The 23,019-nt window shown below is 37.7% G+C and overlaps 1 protein-coding gene across 11 annotated transcripts in view; it reads left to right on the plus strand.

Annotated features, from left to right (window-relative positions):
- RGS7 (regulator of G protein signaling 7) overlaps positions 1-23,019 on the plus strand; it is a 207,325-nt gene that overhangs the window by 133,724 nt on the left and 50,582 nt on the right. For 8 of the 11 annotated variants that reach the window (XM_067464781.1, XM_067464785.1, XM_067464778.1 and 5 more), the window contains one exon: positions 15,793-15,843. The exons of the other annotated variants lie outside the window; for them this stretch is intronic. In XM_067464781.1, the coding sequence (XP_067320882.1) occupies positions 15,793-15,843 (51 nt within the window). The remainder of the gene's footprint in view (positions 1-15,792; positions 15,844-23,019) is intronic. 11 annotated transcript variants of the gene reach the window in all.

Consider the following 23,019-nt stretch of genomic DNA (forward strand, 5'->3'; position numbering starts at 1 on the left):
GAGGGGGAACAGGAGTCACAGAGGATTTTGAATCATAGTCCAGTCAACAGCATGAACTACAAATATAATTCTTTGCTTATTTTTGCTTTTTAAAGCAACAAATTATTTAAAAACTACACTACTTTCACAGCAATAAAAAAATAAAATTCTGTATAATTCTTGAAGATTGTGAAGTTTGTGACTTATTCCACCTAAATTCTCACACAGTTTCATCATGCAGAAAATAATAATAATAACTAATGCAGCATCAGCAGCAAAATGAAATCTTGTTACCTGTGTGGAAAATGCTGTGGTTGTAGAAAATATTATTTTATTTGATGCAGGAAACTAATTTTTTTACACATGTGCAAAATCTTGTGCAAAATAAATCCCACCTGGTGAGAAATCTTGTTTGTTATAAAATGATGGAGAAACATGTTTTTGCAACTTTTTGAATATTTTTTCCATTCCTAGTCAGAACATGATTACCACAGTGTCACAGAGCACTAAAACCAAGTATTTGAATGACAAAGCAAAATATGGGAACTGGAAAGCAGTGACATAAAACTAAAAAGGTGGAGCACAGGCTTCCATTTACGTTTACAGATGGCATGGAATCTTTGTAGTTAAGGAACCAATGGGCTGATTGAAAAGTAGAGTGATACTGGGATGTGGGAAGCAGTACTTCTCCATTGTTTGCAGTACTTATAGCCTCTGTTTATCACCAGGGACACGAAGCATGCAATTAAAGAGGCTCCTGATTCAAATCCTGATCAGTCAAACTAGCAAACTGGTAGTTAGTTATACACATGTCATGCCCATCCCTAGTAGTGTCATGTCCTGGAATGCCAGCGGAAGTTGCAAAGGATTTCTCTAGACACCCATCTTCATCCATTCCATGTTGGCATCTAGACATTTTCCTCAGTACAAAAGTGTGATGTTACATTTGTGACACATACAGTATCAAGACACTAAATGCCATACATAAGGAGAAGGGACTAGGGAGAGAGAGTGGAGGGATTCACTTGAGCCCATTGTGTGATATGATGTGGGAATGATAGCTACTGCTACTGGTGCTAGAGGTACACATTTTATTTCTATGTTTCTTACTTAATCCCAAAGAACTTGCCCAATAATTATTTTATTATTGCAGTAACAAAATTGTGAATATCAAAATAAAACAAATAATTGCTCTGCTTCAAAGAAGATCAGCAAATAAAGTTACACAAAAAGCAAGGAATTAAAACTAATATGGGATTAATTTAGGGACTTTCTACACATGCCCTAAAAGCCGGAAGAAACCAAGATTAAAAAGGGGGATGGCTAAATGACTTTTGTGAAAATGTGTGCTGATTTGAGTTAACAGCTAAAAAGCATGTGCCAAAAAGGTGTACTTAAAACCAAATTCCGGCTTTAAAATGTGCATACTCACATGACTGTGTATCCCTTAATTTGTATACTCTGGTGTGGACTGCTCCAGCACATGTGCACATCTTAAAGTCTCAAAACAGCTGATCAGAGCAGTCAAAAAATGGAGCCATGGACACACAGGTGGCTAAATGGAAACACAATTAGAAAGTAATTACTTGTTCTGATGTTTATTGTATTAAACAGATCTTGAATTTACAGTTGGGTGAGGAGAGAAAATAAGAAATCTGCTTGTGTGTACATTTAGGTATCCGCATGAGTACTTATAAGGTCCAGCACATCATCAAGAGAATTTTTTAAAGGTAAACTTCTGCAAGATGTCCCTCATCAATCATGCAAATTTCTAAAATCTGCTGCAAATGAAGTTATCAGGATGGTGGGGGACCATTTACCGAGATTGACAGGTCGGTGTTTGGACTTGCTGTCAGATTCCGAGATTTTTTGCACCAGTTATTTGATCCAGATTTTGATGCTGTCTGGAAGTGCTCTTATGAAACCTGTTAAGGTAAAGAAAATCCAACTGTTTTTAGAGATAGAAGTTAATTCAAATGATAGTTCTAATGAGGATGCTACTAATCAAAGGGAAAGTTATATGGAGAAGATTTTAGAATTGTGATGAGATGAATAGATCCATGAAAAATGAAGCACATGTTGTGTGAAGGACATCACTGTTTTAATCCTGCATCATGCAGAAAAGTGGTGCCTTACCAGCACTAAAGAGTCATCTCTGGAAATAACTCAAAATAGCTATATAAAATCTGATGTCTATTGTATAATAAATCTTGGCACTAGAGAGAGGAAGTGGTTGCCACTGGCAATGATAAATTGCAGAACAGCAATAGAACAAATGTTTCTTTTGTTCTCACCATTATGACAACGTTCTATGCCAGCTTGATTTAGCCTAAAGCTTAAAAGTGTTATTTTTTTAAAAAAAATGATAGCTTCCAGAATTCCACAGCCAGCATGGTGGTACGACTGGTTATAGCTGAGGGATTCAGGGAGTTTTACTGCAAAACTGTATGTTTACTAGACTGTCCTCAGGCACTGATATGCACATAGCTGCAATGTGAAGACACTATGGCTCTATGGTAGAACACAAGCATTTCATGCAAAAAAAATATATTCAAGATTCAATCTTTGGGACCCTTAGTAAAGAGCAAAAGGTAATGGGAAAGTTCTCTGCCTGGGATCCTGGAGTGCATTTAAATCATAGGACTGATGTAATTTGAGACCTCTTTATCTGCCATGGCTCAGTGCTATGGAATCATGGGCCTTCTAGCTTGGTGGGACACCAGCATTCTTTGTGAAACTACAACAATCATAATTCCACAACATTGAACAATGGCTGTTAAAGTGGTCTCAAACAGCATTAATTCTGCGAGGTATATCCCTCTGTAGAGAGGTGTGTCTCAATCTAGTAGGCTGGATAAACAAAAAGGCTAATATGGTATAAAACCACCTTTCTATGTTTTAAGGAAGTAAAAGAGCACATTTCCACTTTTTGAAATACTGGGTATATGGATTAGCAGATAGGGGATGGGCACATCTACACTGATCACTTAAGGCTGTGTGTGGGCCAATCAGTTCCGCAGTGGCTAAATCCATCTTAACCCAGGGTAAGGCTGCCATAATGTGACCTTCCTCTGGGTTAAGCTAACTCAGAAGAAAACCAAGAAGAAAAATACTGAAGTAGAATTTGGGTTGTCCCCTAAGTTCGGGGGTGCCTAGACATCTGGGCCAGTTCCTAAATGGCCTGATAGCAGCTGTCCTGATATCCATCCTTCCAGGCTCAGGCAGCTCAGGGATGCAGGATGGCAATCCATTTCAATCATCCTCCCAATGCAGAAGGGGATATGGTTAATTTGCCCTCCACATGTCCAACCTTCTTACTGAGGGCAGATTTACCATATCCCCTTCCACTCCATGCCTCCTTAGCAAACTGTGCACTGCTTGACATCAGCTAGTGCTATCCAGGGAACAGGTAGCTCAGGGTGTGGCAACTATTAGCATTCACAAACAAGCGGAGAAATGTGTCCCCTCTAGTGCCCCTGCCCAGTGACACTAAACTGTGTCTGGTGCAGCTGGGTAGTGCGGATCCCCTGCTGCCTCAAAGGCATCTTAAGGAGTCCCTGTTGGGCCATCAAACATGTGCAATATAGCATAAAGGGATGCTGGATGAACTCTTCTTGCAGGGTCAGTGTAGATTTGGCAGTGCTTCTGAAAATGGTGACTGATTACTAGGCATTTTGGCTAGTAATCTCCAGTACCAAAATGTCTGTGATGCCGCTTTTGAGAATTGCCTCAACATTGCAAATGAGGCTACCCATACAAATGCAACAAATTGAAACATTCTCTGATGACTAAAACATCTTATTTTTAGAAAATTAAGAGTTGCAGCAAGCTATTACTGTATTATGGAAGAGGCTACTGATGTTCAAATTGCATGGTGTTACTGATACATTTTAGATAACGAGATTAGTTTAGCTTGTGTGTGGGACATAACTTGGAAGGAAAGAGAGATGTGAAAACATACATGCTGTTGTGACACTGTTAATGAAAGCTAATCAAATAGCCTATGTGACAGAGCCTAGTGTTGGCCTTCCCAGTTCTACTTCCTTCATCTCCTCTCTTTTTCTTGATTTACTTGCAACCGAGCTGTGAAAAGTTTCACTCGGTTTATGCCTTAGAGTAGGATCATCTCCAGGGATAAAGGAGGTTGTTATGCACAAGCTCTAAAAATAACAAAATTTAAAAACCCTACTTTAGATTAAAAGAAGCTGTTCAACACTTTAGATAAAAAACTATTTTACTTATTTTTTAAGAAGAATACTGAGCAAAACAATTTTTTGTACAAGTATCCTGTTTTTCCTCCAGTGAGCTTGGTAAGAGAACTAACATAAATCTAGGTGAGGAAGGCATTCTTGAAAACAAAATGGAGAGAGAAGCAAACCAAGTTCAACAATAAAGGGTTTCCACACTACACAGATACAGAACTTTGAGCTCACTTTTTTGTAATTGAAATTTTTATCGAAATTTTATCATGTAAAATAAAGAAAATGAAAAAAGAAATCTAAAGATAGTATTTCCTTTACATTGAAAGGGGGAGAACATTTGCTTGTATAGAAAGTAGGAAAAAGAGAGAAAAGAGAAAAGAAAAAGTGGAAAGAAAGAGAAAAAGAGAAAAATTCGAAAAATTTGTTACTCTAAAAACTGTAAAAAATAAAAAATAAAAAATAGATATTTGTAGACTTCCTTCTTGTTTTTGATGGTCATTAAGTTTATTTGGAATTAATATTATGTTATAATTTTTCTGCTTCCCCTATATCTTCTTTTCCCCTTAAGATTGAATGTCTTCAGCAGATGAGATTGATTCTCATCTGTTTAAAGTAGTCTTTTACAAGGTCCCAGTTGGTTTCTTACTTAGGTAAGCCTTGGTTAGATGAAAGCCAATAGGTAAGTCTGTCCATGTTCATAATTTCTAGCACTTTGGTCAGCCTTTGAGCTCACTTTAAATGGTGTTTCTCCGTCCTGTGTAATCTTGGGATTTCTAGTTTGGATCACCTTGGATTAGTAGTCCGGCAATTTGTACTTTGGGACATCCTTCAATTTCCCTAATGTTACAGCAGGTAGGGTTTTAAAGGAGGAAAAGTGGGAAGATTGTCTATTTTTGGTACTTCTTAATTTTGTGAGCTTTTGTTTTAAACTTCTGTTTTAAATCAAACTATGTTTAACTGTATTTTAACTTTTGTACTGAGAGTTTTAAAACTGTATTGGGATGATCTCTTTTGTCTTTTACAGTTGAGCTGAAGGATTCATCCAGACATACACACTTATGTTTATCTGTGTTTAACTCATTGCAAGTTCTATGGCTAGTTCTACACTGATATATAATCCTGTTTCAGATTGCAGATTAACTGAATCAAACTGAATTATATGGCAGCGTAGGTGGCGGCGGCGGCCGGGGTGGTGGTGGGGAGAGTTGAAGGAAGATAACATTTCTCCCTGTTTTCTCTGGTTAGTCCCCCTCCCCTCTTCCCATGTCATAAACCAGGCTGGGAGGAATAACAGGAAAGTAGGGGAAATTGTTTTTCTTCTTCAACCCCATCCCTCACCATTCATAAAATGAAGTATCCATCTGTCTCTAGCGCCCCCTGTTGGCCTCCAAAGAATAATGGAACAGGACCCTGGATTATATGACATTGTAGATCCAGCCATAAATTAAATTAAATCAATTCTGAGAAGATCTGGAAAATATAGAAAAATATGTATTTTTATTAAATGTCTTCAGAAGCTAGAAAATTCACTGAATACACATTTTTGTAGATATTTTTCAATATAAAAATGCCAGAATAACCCATTAAATTGTCAGTCCTTAAAATAGGGGTGGTCAGGGCAACTGTGAAGGAAGTGGGGGACAATATCTACCCTTCAAATCTCTGTGGATCTTATATTGCCTTTTGAGTACTCTGGAAGTGATATCATGTCACTTCTGGCCATGCGACCATTTGGTCTTTACTGGTTAGGTGTTTGCAGCAGGCTTGTACACCAACCATGTTATCACTCCAGGGCTATCAAGTGGGCAGTCCTGCATTTCTGCTACTTGCAAAATTCTGGGAAATGTAATTTAGGGCAGGGACTTTTGAATTCTGAGCTGCAAAGTTCCCCACCTTCCCAAACTACATTTCCCAGAATTCTGCAGCTGGCTTAAATGTGGGGCTGCCTGCTTTAAAGCCCTGGTCTGATAACATCAGAAGTCAGCTACTGCAACTTTGGCAGCATTTTGTTTATTTGGACTTATTTAAAAGTGAAAATCACCTCAAATTTTTGGAATTTTTAAAAAATAAGGTGGAGGGATTGGAGGGTCTCCATGCAACTTTGGTGACTAAAACAATGTGGCTCACATTGTTTTAGTCTAATTTCATCCTGTGAACTGCATTTTCTCATACCTCTTTTAAAATTTTGAACAAACATATTTTGTTTATATAAAAGCTATTTTGTATTTTTATTCTGATTAATAACATAACTCCAGGGCAGACTTTATTTTTCAAATGTTCCAGCTCAAAAGCTTTTATAGACAACATTATAATGTAAAAACATAGAAAAATCAAAATGTGTTTTGATGTGTTTTTTCTATGCCAGTTCTTATGGCTGTAGGTAATTCTAGAGTAACACTGAAATAAATTAAAGCTGTCGAAGGCTTTCATGGCTGGAATCACTAGGTTCTTGTGGGTTTTTTCGGGCTATAGAGCCATGTTCTAGAGGCATTTCTCCTGACGTTTCGCCTGCATCTATGGCAAGCATCCTCAGAGGTTGAGAAGCAAGCAAGCATCCTCAGAGGTTGCATCTATGGCAAGCATCCTCAGAGGTTCTCAACCTCTGAGGATGCTTGCCATAGATGCAGGCGAAACGTCAGGAGAAATGCCTCTAGAACATGGCTCTATAGCCCGAAAAAACCCACAAGAACCTAAATTAAAGCTGTTTTTTTAAATTACTGACATTTAACTGTAATCCAAGTAAGAACTGATTAATTTAGAAATGTTGCCTTACTAGACAATTTTATATAGTCACTTTAGTGCTATGTAGATGAGCATTAAATGTGATAACAGTTCAGTTGGAGAAATGAGTTCTATGTAACAGATTTTGGTGATCATAAGTATTTGAAAGAGGAGCTCCAAGATAAATGCACTTCATGTACCCTATGCTGTATTTCTTTTTTAAAAAAAAATATGTTTATTTAGAATATAGTGCTCTAAGGAGAGCTGATAGGAGAGAGGTGTATTAGTGCAATAAGACAATACGAACGAACATACAAACAGACAAACAAACAAACATACCACTGAATACAATACGACTACATGTCAATAACAACACTTACCAACACCAACAATTATTCCCCCAGTGAATTTTAAAATACTTCCAGGTTTTGCTGGTCAGGTACCAGGGAATAAACTATACTTTAATCCCCTTTTCTTTTTTGTTGCCTATATTGATATTAGTGTAATCGCCAGTTTCCTTTTGCTATACCTTCAAGGTTCCTTAATGCATAGTATTGATATGTACCTCATTATATAGCTCTTTTATGTATCCTAAAAAGCTCTCCCAGTTGGTCCTAGGGGGTTTTGTTATGCTCTGTGACATTTTTTGGGTGAGGATGTCCATATTCATGATGTCCCATATTTTCAGTAACCATTGCTCTACAGTCGATGTCTCCTTGGATTTCCATATTCTCCCTATGCTGTATTTCTTATTAAAAATATAGACATTTGATTAGTATAAACAAATCAAATGAATTGGCAGTATCTTATAACTCATATATGGAAAAGGGCCATGAAAATATCTATTACATTCACATATGATACTCCATTTTGTGGATATATCATCGTGGCAAATAAATATGAACACCATAAATGTTGCATTCCTGGTGTCATTCCATGATTAAGTTTATTACATCACATTAACTGATCTGTGAATTATGGTTTTAAGAGGACTTGCCAACAGCTTTTAGCCAAATATATGGAACTTCTCTTGCTATGTTTTGTTTATATGTGACATGTACTGATTTGAAATATCAATGACATCGAAAGATCTGGTAGCCAGGGACACTGATTCACTCATCAGCTGTTTTCCTATGGATGTTCCGACAACATTTTGTAAAATATATAACAGAAAATCAATTTCCTGGCTACTCAGAAATGATACACATGAAAGTAATCTATGTGAATTATAATTTTCATGTGAATGCACTATACTTTTAAGAGAATATGATCTGACATATTTTCTTAGGTAGGTGGACAGGCTTGTGGCGACTTAGTAATAACCTTAGGCATTTTTGTCTATTATTCCTTATTAGCAACACTGTCTTATGTGTCTGAGGTTCTAATTAGAATTTGCAATTAAATGAACACTTGAAACTATGACTTCAGCCATGTTTTGTTGTATATTTTGTTCATTAACGTTTCTCAAGTATTGCTTTGGAACTTGATACTTCCCGGACTCTTTGTAGGCCAGAATATTGTATATAGATATATAAAATAGTAGGCCTGGGTAACAACGGAAAAATTTGTTTCTAAAATCGATTCGTTTTTTGGGGTTTTTTTGCGTTTCGATATTTAAAAGAATTCTGAAATTTTCCTTAAAAAAAGTTTGATATTTACGAAATTTCGTAAATGGTAAAAAAAATTACAAAACAATAACGAAACAATAACGAATCGATTCGTTAATCGCGGCCGCGATCGCTCAATACGCTAAAAAAACTTCTGAAGCTTCCCTCTCCCTCTGTTATTGACTGTTGGTGTGATATTATAATTTTTTTTCACTAATTAAACAAAAAACAACTATAAAACTTGCCCCAGACATGCGGAAATAATAACGAAATGACCTCAAACCAATAACGAAACGAATACATAACGAAATATGACGCATTTACGAAACGAATTGAAAAATTCGTTTCATTTTTAAGTTGCTCCAGAATGGTTCGTTATCGCTTCGTTAACAAAAAAATAACGAATTTTTAACGAATTACGAATTAACGAAACGAAACCGCCCAGCCCTATAAAATAGGTATAGAAGCCAAACATTTACGGATAATAAATTAGTATTTCAGAGACTTCTTAAAAAGCGGATTTTCATTCTAAACACTACATGTTGTTGCTAGTAGATTTGTGTAAATGGATGGTGTAGAGAAATGTTTATTATAGAGTGTTTATTATACTGTATTTAAACTGTATTTATGTATTACATTTATTGCCATGGCCTAGCTGTGAGGGATAGGTTGCCATGGTGACAAGACAAAGCCTCAGAGGAGGTGGGCGGAGCTAAAGGAGAAAAAGATTTGAAAGTGGCAGTTAAGCTCCAGTCCGGTGGAAGAGACCCGGGGAAGAGGATAGCCAGTTAGGGCTCTGTTGTGAAGCTGTGAGAATTCGGTAGTTCCTAGAATTTGTGAATATTTCTTCAGCAAGAGAGCTGAAGGTGTTACCTTGTTAGATTGCTTAGGTTAAAAGAATCTAACAGAGGGGGTTTTCAGGATTGCCAGTAAGGAAAGACTGGTGATCAGTGGTTTGTTCCGAGTATAGGGCAAACAGTGTGGACATTCACAATAGGGAACTCTGAAGTAGTATAAGCACTTCACTAAGAAGAAGTTTGTAGAATTGTATCATCAGAAGCATGTATCTCAAACCAGCCATTTTGTAACATCAAGCCTTGTGCCAAGTTCAAAGTCTCAAAACTGCAACAATTACGTTCTGTTAACAATAAAACTTGTTCTCTTTATATTTCAAACCTGCCTCCTCGATTGCTTACATGCCTGGTGCATTCCACACTACCAAAATCACCTCACAGCACAACTAAAGATAAACAGAGACATAATCCAGCGTCTCTAAACATATTGGTGGCAGCTTAATTGATATTTAAAAGAAGGTTCCTCACATAATTTTGTTGACAAGCGGTGGGATTAGTGCTTCTTTACATTTTTGGTGGCAGACGACGGGATTCGTGTAACAACTAATCGAGTGCCTTAAGTTTAATTTTAAAATAAGTTGTGAGGTAAAAGTTGCTGAAAAATGGCTACCAGGCGGCAGAGAAAGCTAGCTGAAGAAAGAGAGGGAGACCAAGGAGAAAGTTCGGGCTCTGAGTCAGAGACAGAGCCAGTGCCTATGACAGAAATGGCTTATAAATACAAACTGGAGATGGAGGAAAAACGATTAGAGATGAGACGATTAGAACTGGAGATGGAGGCAAAACAAAGAGAGAGAAAATTGGAGATGGAAAGAGAGGCGAAACAAAGAGAATTGGAAGAAAAACAAAGGGAAAGAGAATTTGAAGAGAGACAAAGAGAGAGAGAATTGGAACGGGAGTTAGAATTGAAGAGAATGGAGTTTGAGCTAGAAAAGCAAAGATTGGCTTTGTCTCAAACATCCAGTGATGTTCAGGAAGGGAGATCTGGAGTGGATACCCCAGATTTGACAAAGAAATTCCCAAAATTTACTAAAGGAGATGACCCAGAGAAATTCCTTATATCTTTTGAGAGATGTTGTCAAGATTTTGGGTTAACTAAAGACAAATGGATGATGTACCTAAGGCCTCAGATAAATGAGAAGCTTTTACAGATTTATGGACAGATGCCGGAGGAGTCTTGTAGAGACTATGATCTGTTTAAGAAACAGGTTCAACAGGAATATAGATTGACTCCTGAATATTATAGATTTAAGTTCAGGACGTTGAAGAAAGATAAAACACAAAGTTTTGCTCAGGTGGCCTCTAGATTGTCTCAACTGTTCGATAGTTGGATAAAGACGTCTGAGGTAGAAGATTATCAACAGCTGAGGGAACTTTTGAAATTGGAACAATTTTTCCAATTAGTTCCTTATGAAATTCGTTGGGTGATTCAAGATCGCAAGCCATCCACGATTGTAGAGGCAGCGGGTATGGCAGATCAAATAACAACCTTGAAAGAAGGATTTGGAAGGGAGGATCTGCCAGGGGACAGAAGAACAAACAGGCAGCCATTTTATTCACAACAAAAGCGCCCACAGCAAGAAAAGGGTGCTGACTTAGAAGACACCACCTATAGGAGGCAGAGTGTAATAAGGCCAACTGCTCCTGAGGTAAAACGTCGGTGCTATCAATGTGGAAAATTGGATCATATAAAATATCAATGTCCTCTGTTAAGGAATGAGAAAACAACCCTCTTTGTGAATAAAATGAAAGAAACACCAAGGGCAGAAGCAGATACTGTTTCAAAGGAGAGTTCAAGCTCAGAGCCTCAAGAGAAACAATGTCTGTTCATCCTGTCAGGCAGCCCATCTAAGGACTACTTAGAAACCATTTCTATTGATCACAAAGACAGGAAAGGACTCAGAGATACAGGTTCCGAAGTATGCATCGCGCACCCTGAAATAATACCTCAGAGATTTCAGCAGCCAACCTCTGAAGTAAGATTAAAAGGCTTAGGTCCTGCGATTCTGACAGCGGTCGTGACTTTGCCAATACAATATGAAGGATGGAAGGGTGTGTGGGATTTTGCAGTCAGTCCTGACATACCATACCAATGTTTAATTGGAAATGATTTGGCTGAGGAGATTAAATACTGTAAGATGGCGTGTGGAGAGAAAGAATGTAACAATGAAAGCCCTGAACAGAAAGCCCTGTGTTTTGCCATACAACAAGATGGGGACGAGAGTCCAGAAACCAGCACTACAGTGGCTGAGCTTGTTAAGAAGACGGGAGGAGTTGAGGAGATTCGGCAGGAACAAAGAGCAGAAGAACAACCCTATAGATTTATTGCTGGAGATGGTGTTCCAAATATAAAGTCAGAAGTGTACAGCCAGGAGAGACCATGCAAACGAGGAACAAGCCCTGCAGCAGAGCCGATTCCAGTGGCTGATTATTTGAGAGCCAGTGAAGAGAGTATAGAAACAATAGGTCTGGAAAGACAAGTGATAAACTCTGAGGAGAAAGAGGAATCCTTGACCTTAAAAGATGTATTTCCTTCAGCTCCACGTAAAGAAATTACCTCAGCTGAACTTTTTGACAAAGACAATAAAATAAAATCTAAAGGGAAAGCTGAAGAAAAACAAACTCTAGATGTGACAGTAGAAGCTGATGCGAGTTCAGAATATCCAGGGGTCTTCTGTGAAACAAAGATCCATACATCTGAAGAGAAAGTGAACAGAAAGAGAAGATTTGGCCATGTGTCGGAGGAGAGATCTCCTTTATCCTTGAACGGAGAGGAAGGAGAGAATAAAAGCCAAGCTGATGGTCTGACAGGAGAGCTGATGTACGCAGACTATATTGGTGGTGATAAAAAGAAAAAGCTGCAATTTCTAGCTTTAGAAGTTTGTCCAGATAGCAGTGATGAGCTTGCCATGAAGAAGGACAATATTCGTGTTCGTTCTTCTAATGACAGTGAATTCTCTTCAGTGCCAAGAAAAGATGCTAGAGGAATTCCAGATTATTCACTACAACCTGATGCTTCATGGAAGCAAGCCATTGTTCAAGCCCTGAAAATCGATGGAAACAGAACTGTTCCTGATAATTGGAAGGTCAGATTAAAAGAAGATACCCCAGCAACAAAAAAGAGAGGAGAAAAGACTTGCAGACATCGTGTGAGGAAGAAAACCATATCTCCAGGTAATCGAAAAGACATCAAGAGACAAAAGAAGAAACCTAAAAAGAAGAAACGAAGAAGTGGAAGAAAGAAGCTAAAAGATCATCATAAAGAGACATTGCTGTAGACAGTTGGTCCAATACAACTGAGGTTGTGTTTGAACCATGGGACATTGGACACTAAGACATCTATGTCAATGATCAAATGTGGGAGTTTAACTATTGTGTGGGCTATTAACAAATTGAGACCATATGTATGGAGAAAAGTTGTGGTATGATATATAGATAAATGTCTTATAAATTGACCAGACTAGGTAGAAGGTCAATTATATATGTTAATGTATAAAGGTAATGTATGTGTAATATAGTATAAAATAGTATAGTGTAATATTTAAACCAAATGGGTATACTGTTTTATTATAAACTTATAAAATATAGGATGTTATTACAGTGGTGAACTGTATATGTTTCATACCATAGATATAAGATATAATCCCATTATAATAAAGTGTGGTAGATATATATGTTTTACAATAGGCAATAGATATTTACGAATATATGTATAAGTATAAAAATGTGAGACTTTGATACCACATCCATAGATGATACTAGAATGTTGTAGGTTAAAGGTTTGTATGTATGTGTAATTGAAATGTATTTAACCCTAATATGTTTCCCTTTCAGAATTGGTGTATATGTATTTATTGTTAAATGATATGTAGGATTATTTTTGCCATTCTAGGATTAAGAAATGTGCAAAAATATATTTCTGGGGAGGAAGGTGTAGAGAAATGTTTATTATAGAGTGTTTATTATACTGTATTTAAACTGTATTTATGTATTACATTTATTGCCATGGCCTAGCTGTGAGGGATAGGTTGCCATGGTGACAAGACAAAGCCTCAGAGGAGGTGGGCGGAGCTAAAGGAGAAAAAGATTTGAAAGTGGCAGTTAAGCTCCAGTCCGGTGGAAGAGACCCGGGGAAGAGGATAGCCAGTTAGGGCTCTGTTGTGAAGCTGTGAGAATTCGGTAGTTCCTAGAATTTGTGAATATTTCTTCAGCAAGAGAGCTGAAGGTGTTACCTTGTTAGATTGCTTAGGTTAAAAGAATCTAACAGAGGGGGTTTTCAGGATTGCCAGTAAGGAAAGACTGGTGATCAGTGGTTTGTTCCGAGTATAGGGCAAACAGTGTGGACATTCACAATAGGGAACTCTGAAGTAGTATAAGCACTTCACTAAGAAGAAGTTTGTAGAATTGTATCATCAGAAGCATGTATCTCAAACCAGCCATTTTGTAACATCAAGCCTTGTGCCAAGTTCAAAGTCTCAAAACTGCAACAATTACGTTCTGTTAACAATAAAACTTGTTCTCTTTATATTTCAAACCTGCCTCCTCGATTGCTTACATGCCTGGTGCATTCCACACTACCAAAATCACCTCACAGCACAACTAAAGATAAACAGAGACATAATCCAGCGTCTCTAAACATATTGGTGGCAGCTTAATTGATATTTAAAAGAAGGTTCCTCACATAATTTTGTTGACAAGCGGTGGGATTAGTGCTTCTTTACAGATGGTATTCAGAAATCTTTTACTGTTGCCATTTCTTTTGTGACCCCCAACATTAAACTAAGGGTTCCCATTTGGGGTTGGGATGTACAGTGTAAGAAGAAGTGAACTAGAGCTAAAGCTAGAGCTCTTCTATCAGAAAGTCTACAGCCAGTGAGGGGCTGTATTAATCTTCACTTCATTGGATCTGTAAGATTTCAGGCTTAGAAAAGAAGAACCCACATTTTATTAGAGGAAATTATTGTGTCCACCCCCCCCCCCCCCCCGGATCTGTAGGTTCCAAATCCGCAATTTCCATCACCCCCAGATTGTCAAATTTGTTCTTAAATTGAATTTGTATGTAAGTTGAAAACAGATTAATTTTTAATTGTAAACTCCGTGTGTGTGTGTGTGTGTGTGTGTGTGTGTGTGTATTTCCAGCTCAAATGATGTGGTTGCTGCTCTTTAGGTGGAACAAAGTTTGATGCTTTCCCATTCCCCTTCTTTCTCCACCAAGTAGCTGAGCTGGAGGAGAGACAAACTAAAAGTACTGAAAGATGCATTTGGGGGCATGAGGGAGATGTGCTGAAGCTCTCCAGCTGACAAGATTATATAATATTCTTTCTTTGTCCAGAATCAGTTAATGCTACAGAAATCCCCTCCTATGTTCAGCATGGTGGTTTCACTGAGCTCATTCAGGACCATTCTGCAGGACTTTTTACAGGCAGAGCTTCTTGGGTTACACAACCCTCTATTCTCAATTATGTATTTCTAATTTATTACATCCAACTTAGTGGTTGAACTCTCAGTTCTTATCAGCATTAACATAACTTTGTGCTATTTCTTCAACGACCTTGTCACACAGCCCTTTCAGGCCACGCTGTTTTGCTGGTGAAATGGAAGGCACGCGAGGCAGCTTGTGGTGCCTTGTACACCCTCCCTCCTCCTCTCATCACATGGTGGGGATGGAAAAGGGTGCATTGATACCCTTTTCCCTCTCCTCATCAGATGGCAGAAAGGGTGGTAACGAGTGGCAACTGCCATCAGTTGCCACTGATGGGGATTTGGGGAGGAAAGTGCAGGTAGCTCCGTTGGAGCTACCAGAACAACACTTTCCTCCTGTGGTATATGCACAAGAAAGCTTGATTCTGACTCGGTTCCAGAATCTGAAGTGTCCATGACTTCATGGCCATAGAGGATTTGGATTTTTACCACATACCACTGAGCATATGCAGATTACCAGAGCACCTTTCCCTTAATTGGTTTTACATTCAATGTGGCTTACACCTGTATGTGCTGATGCAGATTATGGTGTCCACTCTGGACACCATAATCTGTACTTGTGCTTATCCAGGTAAAAGGCCTTCAAAGAGCATTCATGCAGTGCATCATTTGAATACCGCATTTTAAAGATGCCTTCAATTTATGTTAAGTGATGGGCCTTAATAGGAAGAATTAACTGAATATCAACCATTGTGTGTTTCTTTACTAAAGTAATACTCCTCCTTTACAAACAAAATGTGTTTCTTCAGAAACAGGGGTGTGTTCAGTAGGGCTTAATCACATCTTTTGTGCATTATTCTGTATCTTTACATAACTTACAAATTTAAGTACTTAAGAATTTAAAAATTAGTTTTCTAAGGAAATTATTTTGTTTTTTAAATGTTACTAGAATTTCAAACATGACTGGAATCAAGAAAATACAGTTTATTAACACATTAATTTTCTTTCTAGGTTCAGACATTGTTCAGTGGCTAATAAAGAATTTGTCTATAGAAGACCCAGGTAAATGCATTATTTTAATTTATGCTTTTGGGTAACGAGTTAAAATTGTTTTTCGTCATGATATTGTTATTAAGAGGCACAATGTTGAAAATAAAATGGAAGCCTTTCTCACAGACTATTACTTATTTACTTCATTTATATCCCACCATTCTCACCCCAAAAGAAGGACTCAGAGCAGCCTTACAAAAAGGCAGCAATTAGATACCATACACATACATAACATACAGTAAAAATAGACATAAACATCAAAACCAAAAATCAGCAGCAATATTAAAACAATTAGTAAAATCACATCATCCAGACTACCAAATCCTAGACGTTCTGTGACCCTGGCTCCTTAGCTACTCACCAAAGATGAACATAATATACAATACATAAGTAGAGTAAGACACACTTTTATTATTGTCAAACAGACTGCAAGGGAAAATATTATTATAGCAGAATAACTTCAAATAGTGGAGCAAGGTGTTCTTCATTTGAGAGAAGAGGCTATCAGCCTATCAATGTGCAAATCCATCCTGGCTTAAAAGTGGGAAAGACTGGCAATCTTTGTGTCTTGCCCTAACTGGCTCCAAAATAAGCACATGGAAAGTCACAACATATCATGGCAACGTATCCAGGTCCAAGCATAGCTTCCATTTACAAAAACCCTCTTTCCAGTGGGTTTGTCAGACTGAAAGCTGGAGAATGCTGCTGTGCCTTTAATGGTTATGTAAAATTTCAGCCGGTGTTGCTGAATCCTATCTTCTACGCAATCATTAAAGTTATAGGAACACTCTTTCATTTTCAATCTGGAATCCTGGTTAACTATGAGCAGATGGTTCAATTACTAGATCTTTCTGGGATCACTCAAGGTGTTCATTGAAGAGTCCTAAACCAAAGTCTTTTCTTGCATGAATTAACTAAACAGGCAACCAACAAAATCAAAACCTAAGACCACCTTCCTCCCATTGCAGTTTGAGAGCTTAAGGACCCAAGGATGGTTAGAGAACTATGTGAGTGACTGTGTGTGTTCTTAAGATTAGCATTACTTTCATTCTTTCTTGTAGCTGAAGTCCAAAACACCAAAGCTTGGGAACCACTGATCTAGACAATCCAAGACAAGTCCCCAGATGAACCCATCTGAGTTTTCATAGTCTCAGAGGGAAACTTTCTTTCAGTCACATGTGATGAATACAGTAGGACCTTCAATTTTATGGATGTTAGGAAAATATTGAATAGATAGATAGATAGATAGATAGATAGATAGATAGATAATCTGAGACACCTTCAGCACAACCCTATGGTAAACCTCTGGTGAAAATTCTTTTGGAAGTTGATTGTAGAGTAAGACTAGAGGCTCTAGAGATTATTAGAGAATTTGCAAAGTCAAACCTGAATATGTAGAGGTATATTACAGCTCCTTTTTGGTATCTGCTCTGAGAGACTAGAATTCTCTCCCACAGGAAGCTAGATTAATTTCTACCTTTCTCTGTTTCCTTCATTGGACAGGCTTTTTTACAGGATATTCAATTTTCTCCTTACTTTTTGCATTTTGAATATTCTAAAAATATTGTTTAAAATAACATTGCTTTTAGCATGATACTTTTAAAATACTGCTATTGTTTTTAGCTATATTTTAATGTAATTAATTATCAGGCACATTGTATCCTTGGATACCAAAGTGAGAGAAGGGTGGGATGGGATATAAAATAAAACAGGGAAGAAGGTTTGGTCCTTCACTTGCATACCCCATTCAAAGTGGATTGCTCAGACAACCCCATGGTGCATTATGTTACATTGGAGTGATAACATAATTCCTGGTGCATATTGCCACAATTACAAAACATTTTAAAAACAATGCCACTCCACATGTTGGACTGCAACTCCCATCACTCATAAGCAGCATATTTGATAATGAGGGATACTGGGAGCTGTAGTTCAACAACTTGATCACCCATGCATGAGGATTTTTTTTAAAAAAAAATTACTTTGTCACACCTTTTTTATGTACAACTAGTAGTGTATCTGCATTATCTAATTAAATTAGTTTGATACCACTTTAATTATCATGTTTCAATTCTATGAAAACCTCGGATTTGTCATTTGATGCGATATTAGAACTCTGCCAGAGAGCTCTAATGTGGCAGTTCAGGGGAAGTAGGTGACCATACCAAATTACAGATCCCAGGATTCTGTTGGATAGAGCAATGACAACTAAAATTGTTTTTATGTTATTGTGGGCATTCAATTGTGCCATTTTGTGAACCGCCCTGAGTTGCTCTTGGGCCGAGAATGGCTGTATATAAATACAGTAAATAAATAATAAATGAAAATGAATAAAATGCATATCACTGTGTAGTGTTAATCAATTCTACGATTTGTTTTAACTAATGGTTTGTATGTGCCCTCTGAGATCAAGAAAAAATATTTTGGAGCAGTGGACGCAAACAAGACCAGAGGGAATTCTTCACAACAATAAAACAAACTAAAATGTTGCTACCCTGTAAAATCTGCAAAGAACTAAAAATGATCCTCAGACCCACAAAGCTTCATAAATAAAAATATTGGATAAGATCCAAAGGTTGCCTGCTGTTAACAGAAGGAGCCTCCATTAATGGAAGAAGAGTTCTGCTAATGGAAGGAGTCCTACTGTGAGTAGAACAGTCTTTCTGGGATTGGAAGACTCTTTCCAAAATAAAGAGAGGTTCATAAAGGGAATCTGCCTTTATATTACTGTTATCTCTGTATACATAGACATTTTTAAACAGGACAAAAATAGAATAAGCAATCTTCTAGAATACCTTTCCAAGTCTATTCACATGATCCTGACAACTTGTGTTTAGGCTGCTGTTGTGTTCTTTCATTTTCATTATTTCAATTCTTATAAATGCTCCAATTGTGTTCCTTATTGCAAAGCAATAGGTAAAGTTAAAGGTTTCCCCTTGACATTCAGTCTAGTTGTGCCTGACTCTGGGGGGTGGTGCTATTCTCCATTTCTAAGTAGAAGAGCTGGCGATATCCGTAGACGCCTCCAAGGTCATGTGGCTGGCATGACTGCATGGAGTGCTGTTCCCTTCCCAGTGGAGCGATACTTATTGATTTACTCACATTTGCATGTTTTCAGACTGCTAGGTTGGCAGAAGCTGGGGCTAACAGTGGGAGCTCACTCTGCTTCCTGGACTTGAACCGCTGACCTTTAGGTCAGCACATTCAGCAGCTCAGCGGTTTAAACTGCTGTGCCACCAGGGGCTCTTCTTGCTTGCAATAAGCCACCTCAATTGTCAGTAGGATTAGTAGTCAAAAATAAAATATTTTCGTTCATTTTAAATAAAATAAAGAATAAATAGTAATTTCACTTCAGTGCTAATAACTGAACATGTGATACATGAGAGACTGTAACAACTTCATCACACAATTTTTAATAATAATTTTTATTGTGCTTTTTTTTAGTATATACAGCGAAAGTGGGGGGAAACATAGAAAATCACACAATTTTTTTAGCATCCTAGGATGCTTCCCCGACAGCCCACCGATGGATGGGCATGCTGCCCATCACATGATATTGCTGGACTTCCGGTTGATGTCCCACCCACAATCAGAGTTGAAACATCCTACAATATTTTCCTTGCAACACAGGAGGCTTCCCATGTTGTGCTGGCACCAATGGAACCAGCATAGATCCATGTGGCTTCAGCAACACTTCCCCTGCATGATGAGGGAAGTGTCACCACGATGAAGCTGCTCATGGGGCAACACTCACTCCTCATCCCTACAGTTTCCGCACAGAGGCTGTCAAAACAGCATAGGGGGGATTCCCCCATGTGACGAAGTCAAAAGAGAGGCAGAGGCAAGGCAGTGGTCCCTTCTGCACAGTTGCATAAAATCCCACATTATCTGCTTTGAACTGAGATATATGGCAGTGTTGACTCCAGTTACCCAGTTCAAAGCAGATATTGTGGGATTTTTTGCCTTGATATTCTGGGTTATATGACTGTGTGGAAGGGCCCAGTGAGAGGAAGAAGAGATTATCCCCACACATCAGTGAGAGCAGCATCTTTCTTTTAAAACTAACAGTGTTCTGGGCATTATGGTACATTGTGATACCTTTCTCATTGGGCAACTCTGAAAGAAATAAGAAATGTTGGTGGACTGCATCAAAATAAATCACCTTCTGACATGATAAGTCATCCTTGCCTTAAAAAAACACATCCAAATGTCTCACGTTTGCAATAGCATGGGGATGTCAATTTTGATCTAGCACCCTTTTTGATAGCTACCAGTGAATATTATTACAAACTGCATAAACTTTCAGTTGTGATGTTTCTTTTTGTTTTCCCATTCCTAGTCCTTCTGTTACATTTCCCCATTTACTTCTCTTGGCAAATGCCTTTTTGAAATCTGCTTGGCAGATTACTTCAGCAGAAAACCCATTTCAGAATAATACGAATAAGCTGCTATGTATATCACCAATGCCTTCCATTAAAGTTTTGCCCCAATTTCATTGTAGCCAATGCCATCAAAGCAATGTTTTAATGCAAACAAAGGCTGGACTTGGCTCAATGAATTGGGTTCAAGTGGAGGTGGCCCATTTTTTTAGCAGCATTGGTGTTCTAATCTATATCTTTAAATTATGAATGTTATTACGAAGCTGTTGCTATGTATGTATTTTCAAGTCACTTTGACTTATGGCAACACTAAAGTTATTACAGTTTCCTTGGCGAAATTTGCCTTTGCTTCCTTTGAAGCACAATGGATGTGAGTTGACCAGGAGATAGAACATCATAAAGATTGCAATAGAGGTTTGGAATTGCAAAAATCAAGGGAAGGGTTGTCTGACACTATCTTCCATCAATTCAGCTGGAAAGTTATTTTTTTGGCTCTGGGCAAATGTTTTTTCAAATCCTTTGAAGAAGCACCTAGCAATTGAGCAGTGAAGGGTCTTTTTAAAATGTTAGGAGGACGTGAATATATATTGCTTCACAGCTTGCTGTGTTTCAAGCCACAGAACTGAGAAATCTGTTCTTCACACTACTGTAAGTCGGTGGTATGGTGTTAATGTGTTAGCTGCTACAAATAACTCTTATTATTCCTATAGATTGTACTGTGCTTTTTAAAATTTAAACTACAGTGGTGCTTCTATTCTTTTCAGATAGGAAGCATTAGAGCTAGATGTTTTTGTTTAAATTCTTTAAGGAAAGATGCCATTTTAGGATCTGAAATCTTAGGATTTTTCCCATAGCATCCTGTTTGCAATAGCATCATTCTTTTTCCCTAAATGGAAAAATTGTCAAATTAAGTCCTCATTGATGAAGTCTCAGAGGTACACCATTTGCTACAGCAGTAATACTAAAGTCATTTTTCTATCATTGTGCAAAAATTAATAGAGAAACAGGTCTTTAATAGGGTGAATTGAGGCCAGGTTGTTCAGCACAAGTTAGCATTAGTTTCCACATGGAATTGTATACAAGAGCTAGAATGTTGGGGTTTGTTCCATAACTAGGATTAACTTGAATGTGTACACAGAGATTGACTTGTGTTATTAATTCCAATAGGACATGTTGTCCTTTTCCATTTCCACAATAAACGGTCGTAGACTCTAGCCTGAAAGGACAAGATGGCTGATTTTCAACAATTCATAATCTAGTGTTTGTTTTGAAGCCTTTGAAGTAAGCTATAATCAGACTTTATGAGATTTTTCCAAGAGTTAAAAGGGTTAGATGTTTTAAGCCAATTCTGGTATCAGTATACTAAAGCTTTCAAAGGATAAACAACATTATTGGCAATTTTCCTTGGTGCCTTTTATCTTGTGCTATTTTGGCCACATCTGTATTGGCACAATTGTCCTTTTGCACCATTGTCACCACCCTCCTGTGATTATTATTACATAAGGATGAAAGAAGAGAAAGAGCCCTGCCTTTCCCTCATGTCCTTTGAGCTGAAATTTTGTAAAGCTGTAAATGACACTGGGAGCTTACATGGAGTTTGGAAAATTACTTTGGGGCTTCCAGAATCCTCTAACTGCTATACAGTTAGTGTATAGCAACAGCATTTAGAAATATCATTTGGGAATCACAAAGAGCCCAAAGTGGCATATGATGGGAAAGACAAAGTTATCAAGCAGATGCAAAAAACAGGAAATAAACATACCTGTGGTAGAAGAGTCCTGGTTAATCTGCTCTCACTCCACTTTTCCTAAGGTTTTTACAATGGCCTCAGTTTCTCTTTCCTCCCACTTTGCAAACTGCTTTCAGAGTACCACAATAACTAACAGCACACAGTTAACTTGGGAGGCTAGTATTTGAGCAGAGAAGGGGTGGTCTCAGGCCATCCATATCTTTTTTGTTTTTGCACTGTGGTAATCCCTTTTTGATGAGAATATCTGAATTCTTTCCTCTCCAGTGGCCTCTTTTTAAGAAAGTGTTGAAACATGAAAGATGCCATTATATTCTTGCATGTGGTTTGGCACATGTGTATGTATGAACTTATACATCTCTCCTGGTGCCTCACCAAACTACAGCTCCTAGTATTCTATAGTATTGAGCCATGGCAGTTGGTATCAAACTGCATTAATTCTATCATGTATTTTCTAGTACATTTCCCTAAGATGGCTACTAGATAATACATTAGCACAGATTTAGAAGATGTAATCTTCTCACTCAAACAGTGAAAAGTGTATATGTGTCACAGCAGATGTCCATCTTGCATAGTGTGCTTGTTTTGTAATGAGCTATTGGGAGATAAACATGTCTTAATTTACAAGTGTGACTGCTGAATAATTATTTCCAAAGAAAATCTATTACGTGGGGGTTATTTTTCTTGAACAGCTAGCAGTTCTCTTAGCAAGTTCGCAAGTTCATACCACCAATAAAAGATGCAACAATTGTCTTGTGACCATGCACAAGGCACACTTTCCTACACTTGTATTAGAGTGACCACCTCCCATTGTTTTTACATATATTTCCAAATTATTTCCAAAGAAAATCTATTATGTGGGGTTTTTTTTCTTGAACAGCTAGCAGTTCTCTTAACTTCTAATTAGCAAGTTCTCAAGTTCATACCACCAATAAAATATGCAACAATTGTTTCGTGGCCATGCACAAGGCACACTTTCCTACACTTGTATTAGAGTGATCACCTCCCATTGTTTTTACATATATGCTGTTTTACATATCTACAATTTAATGAATGCTTACT

This window comes from Anolis sagrei, chromosome 1 (assembly GCF_037176765.1).
Source record: "Anolis sagrei isolate rAnoSag1 chromosome 1, rAnoSag1.mat, whole genome shotgun sequence".
Lineage (NCBI taxonomy): Eukaryota > Metazoa > Chordata > Lepidosauria > Squamata > Dactyloidae > Anolis > Anolis sagrei.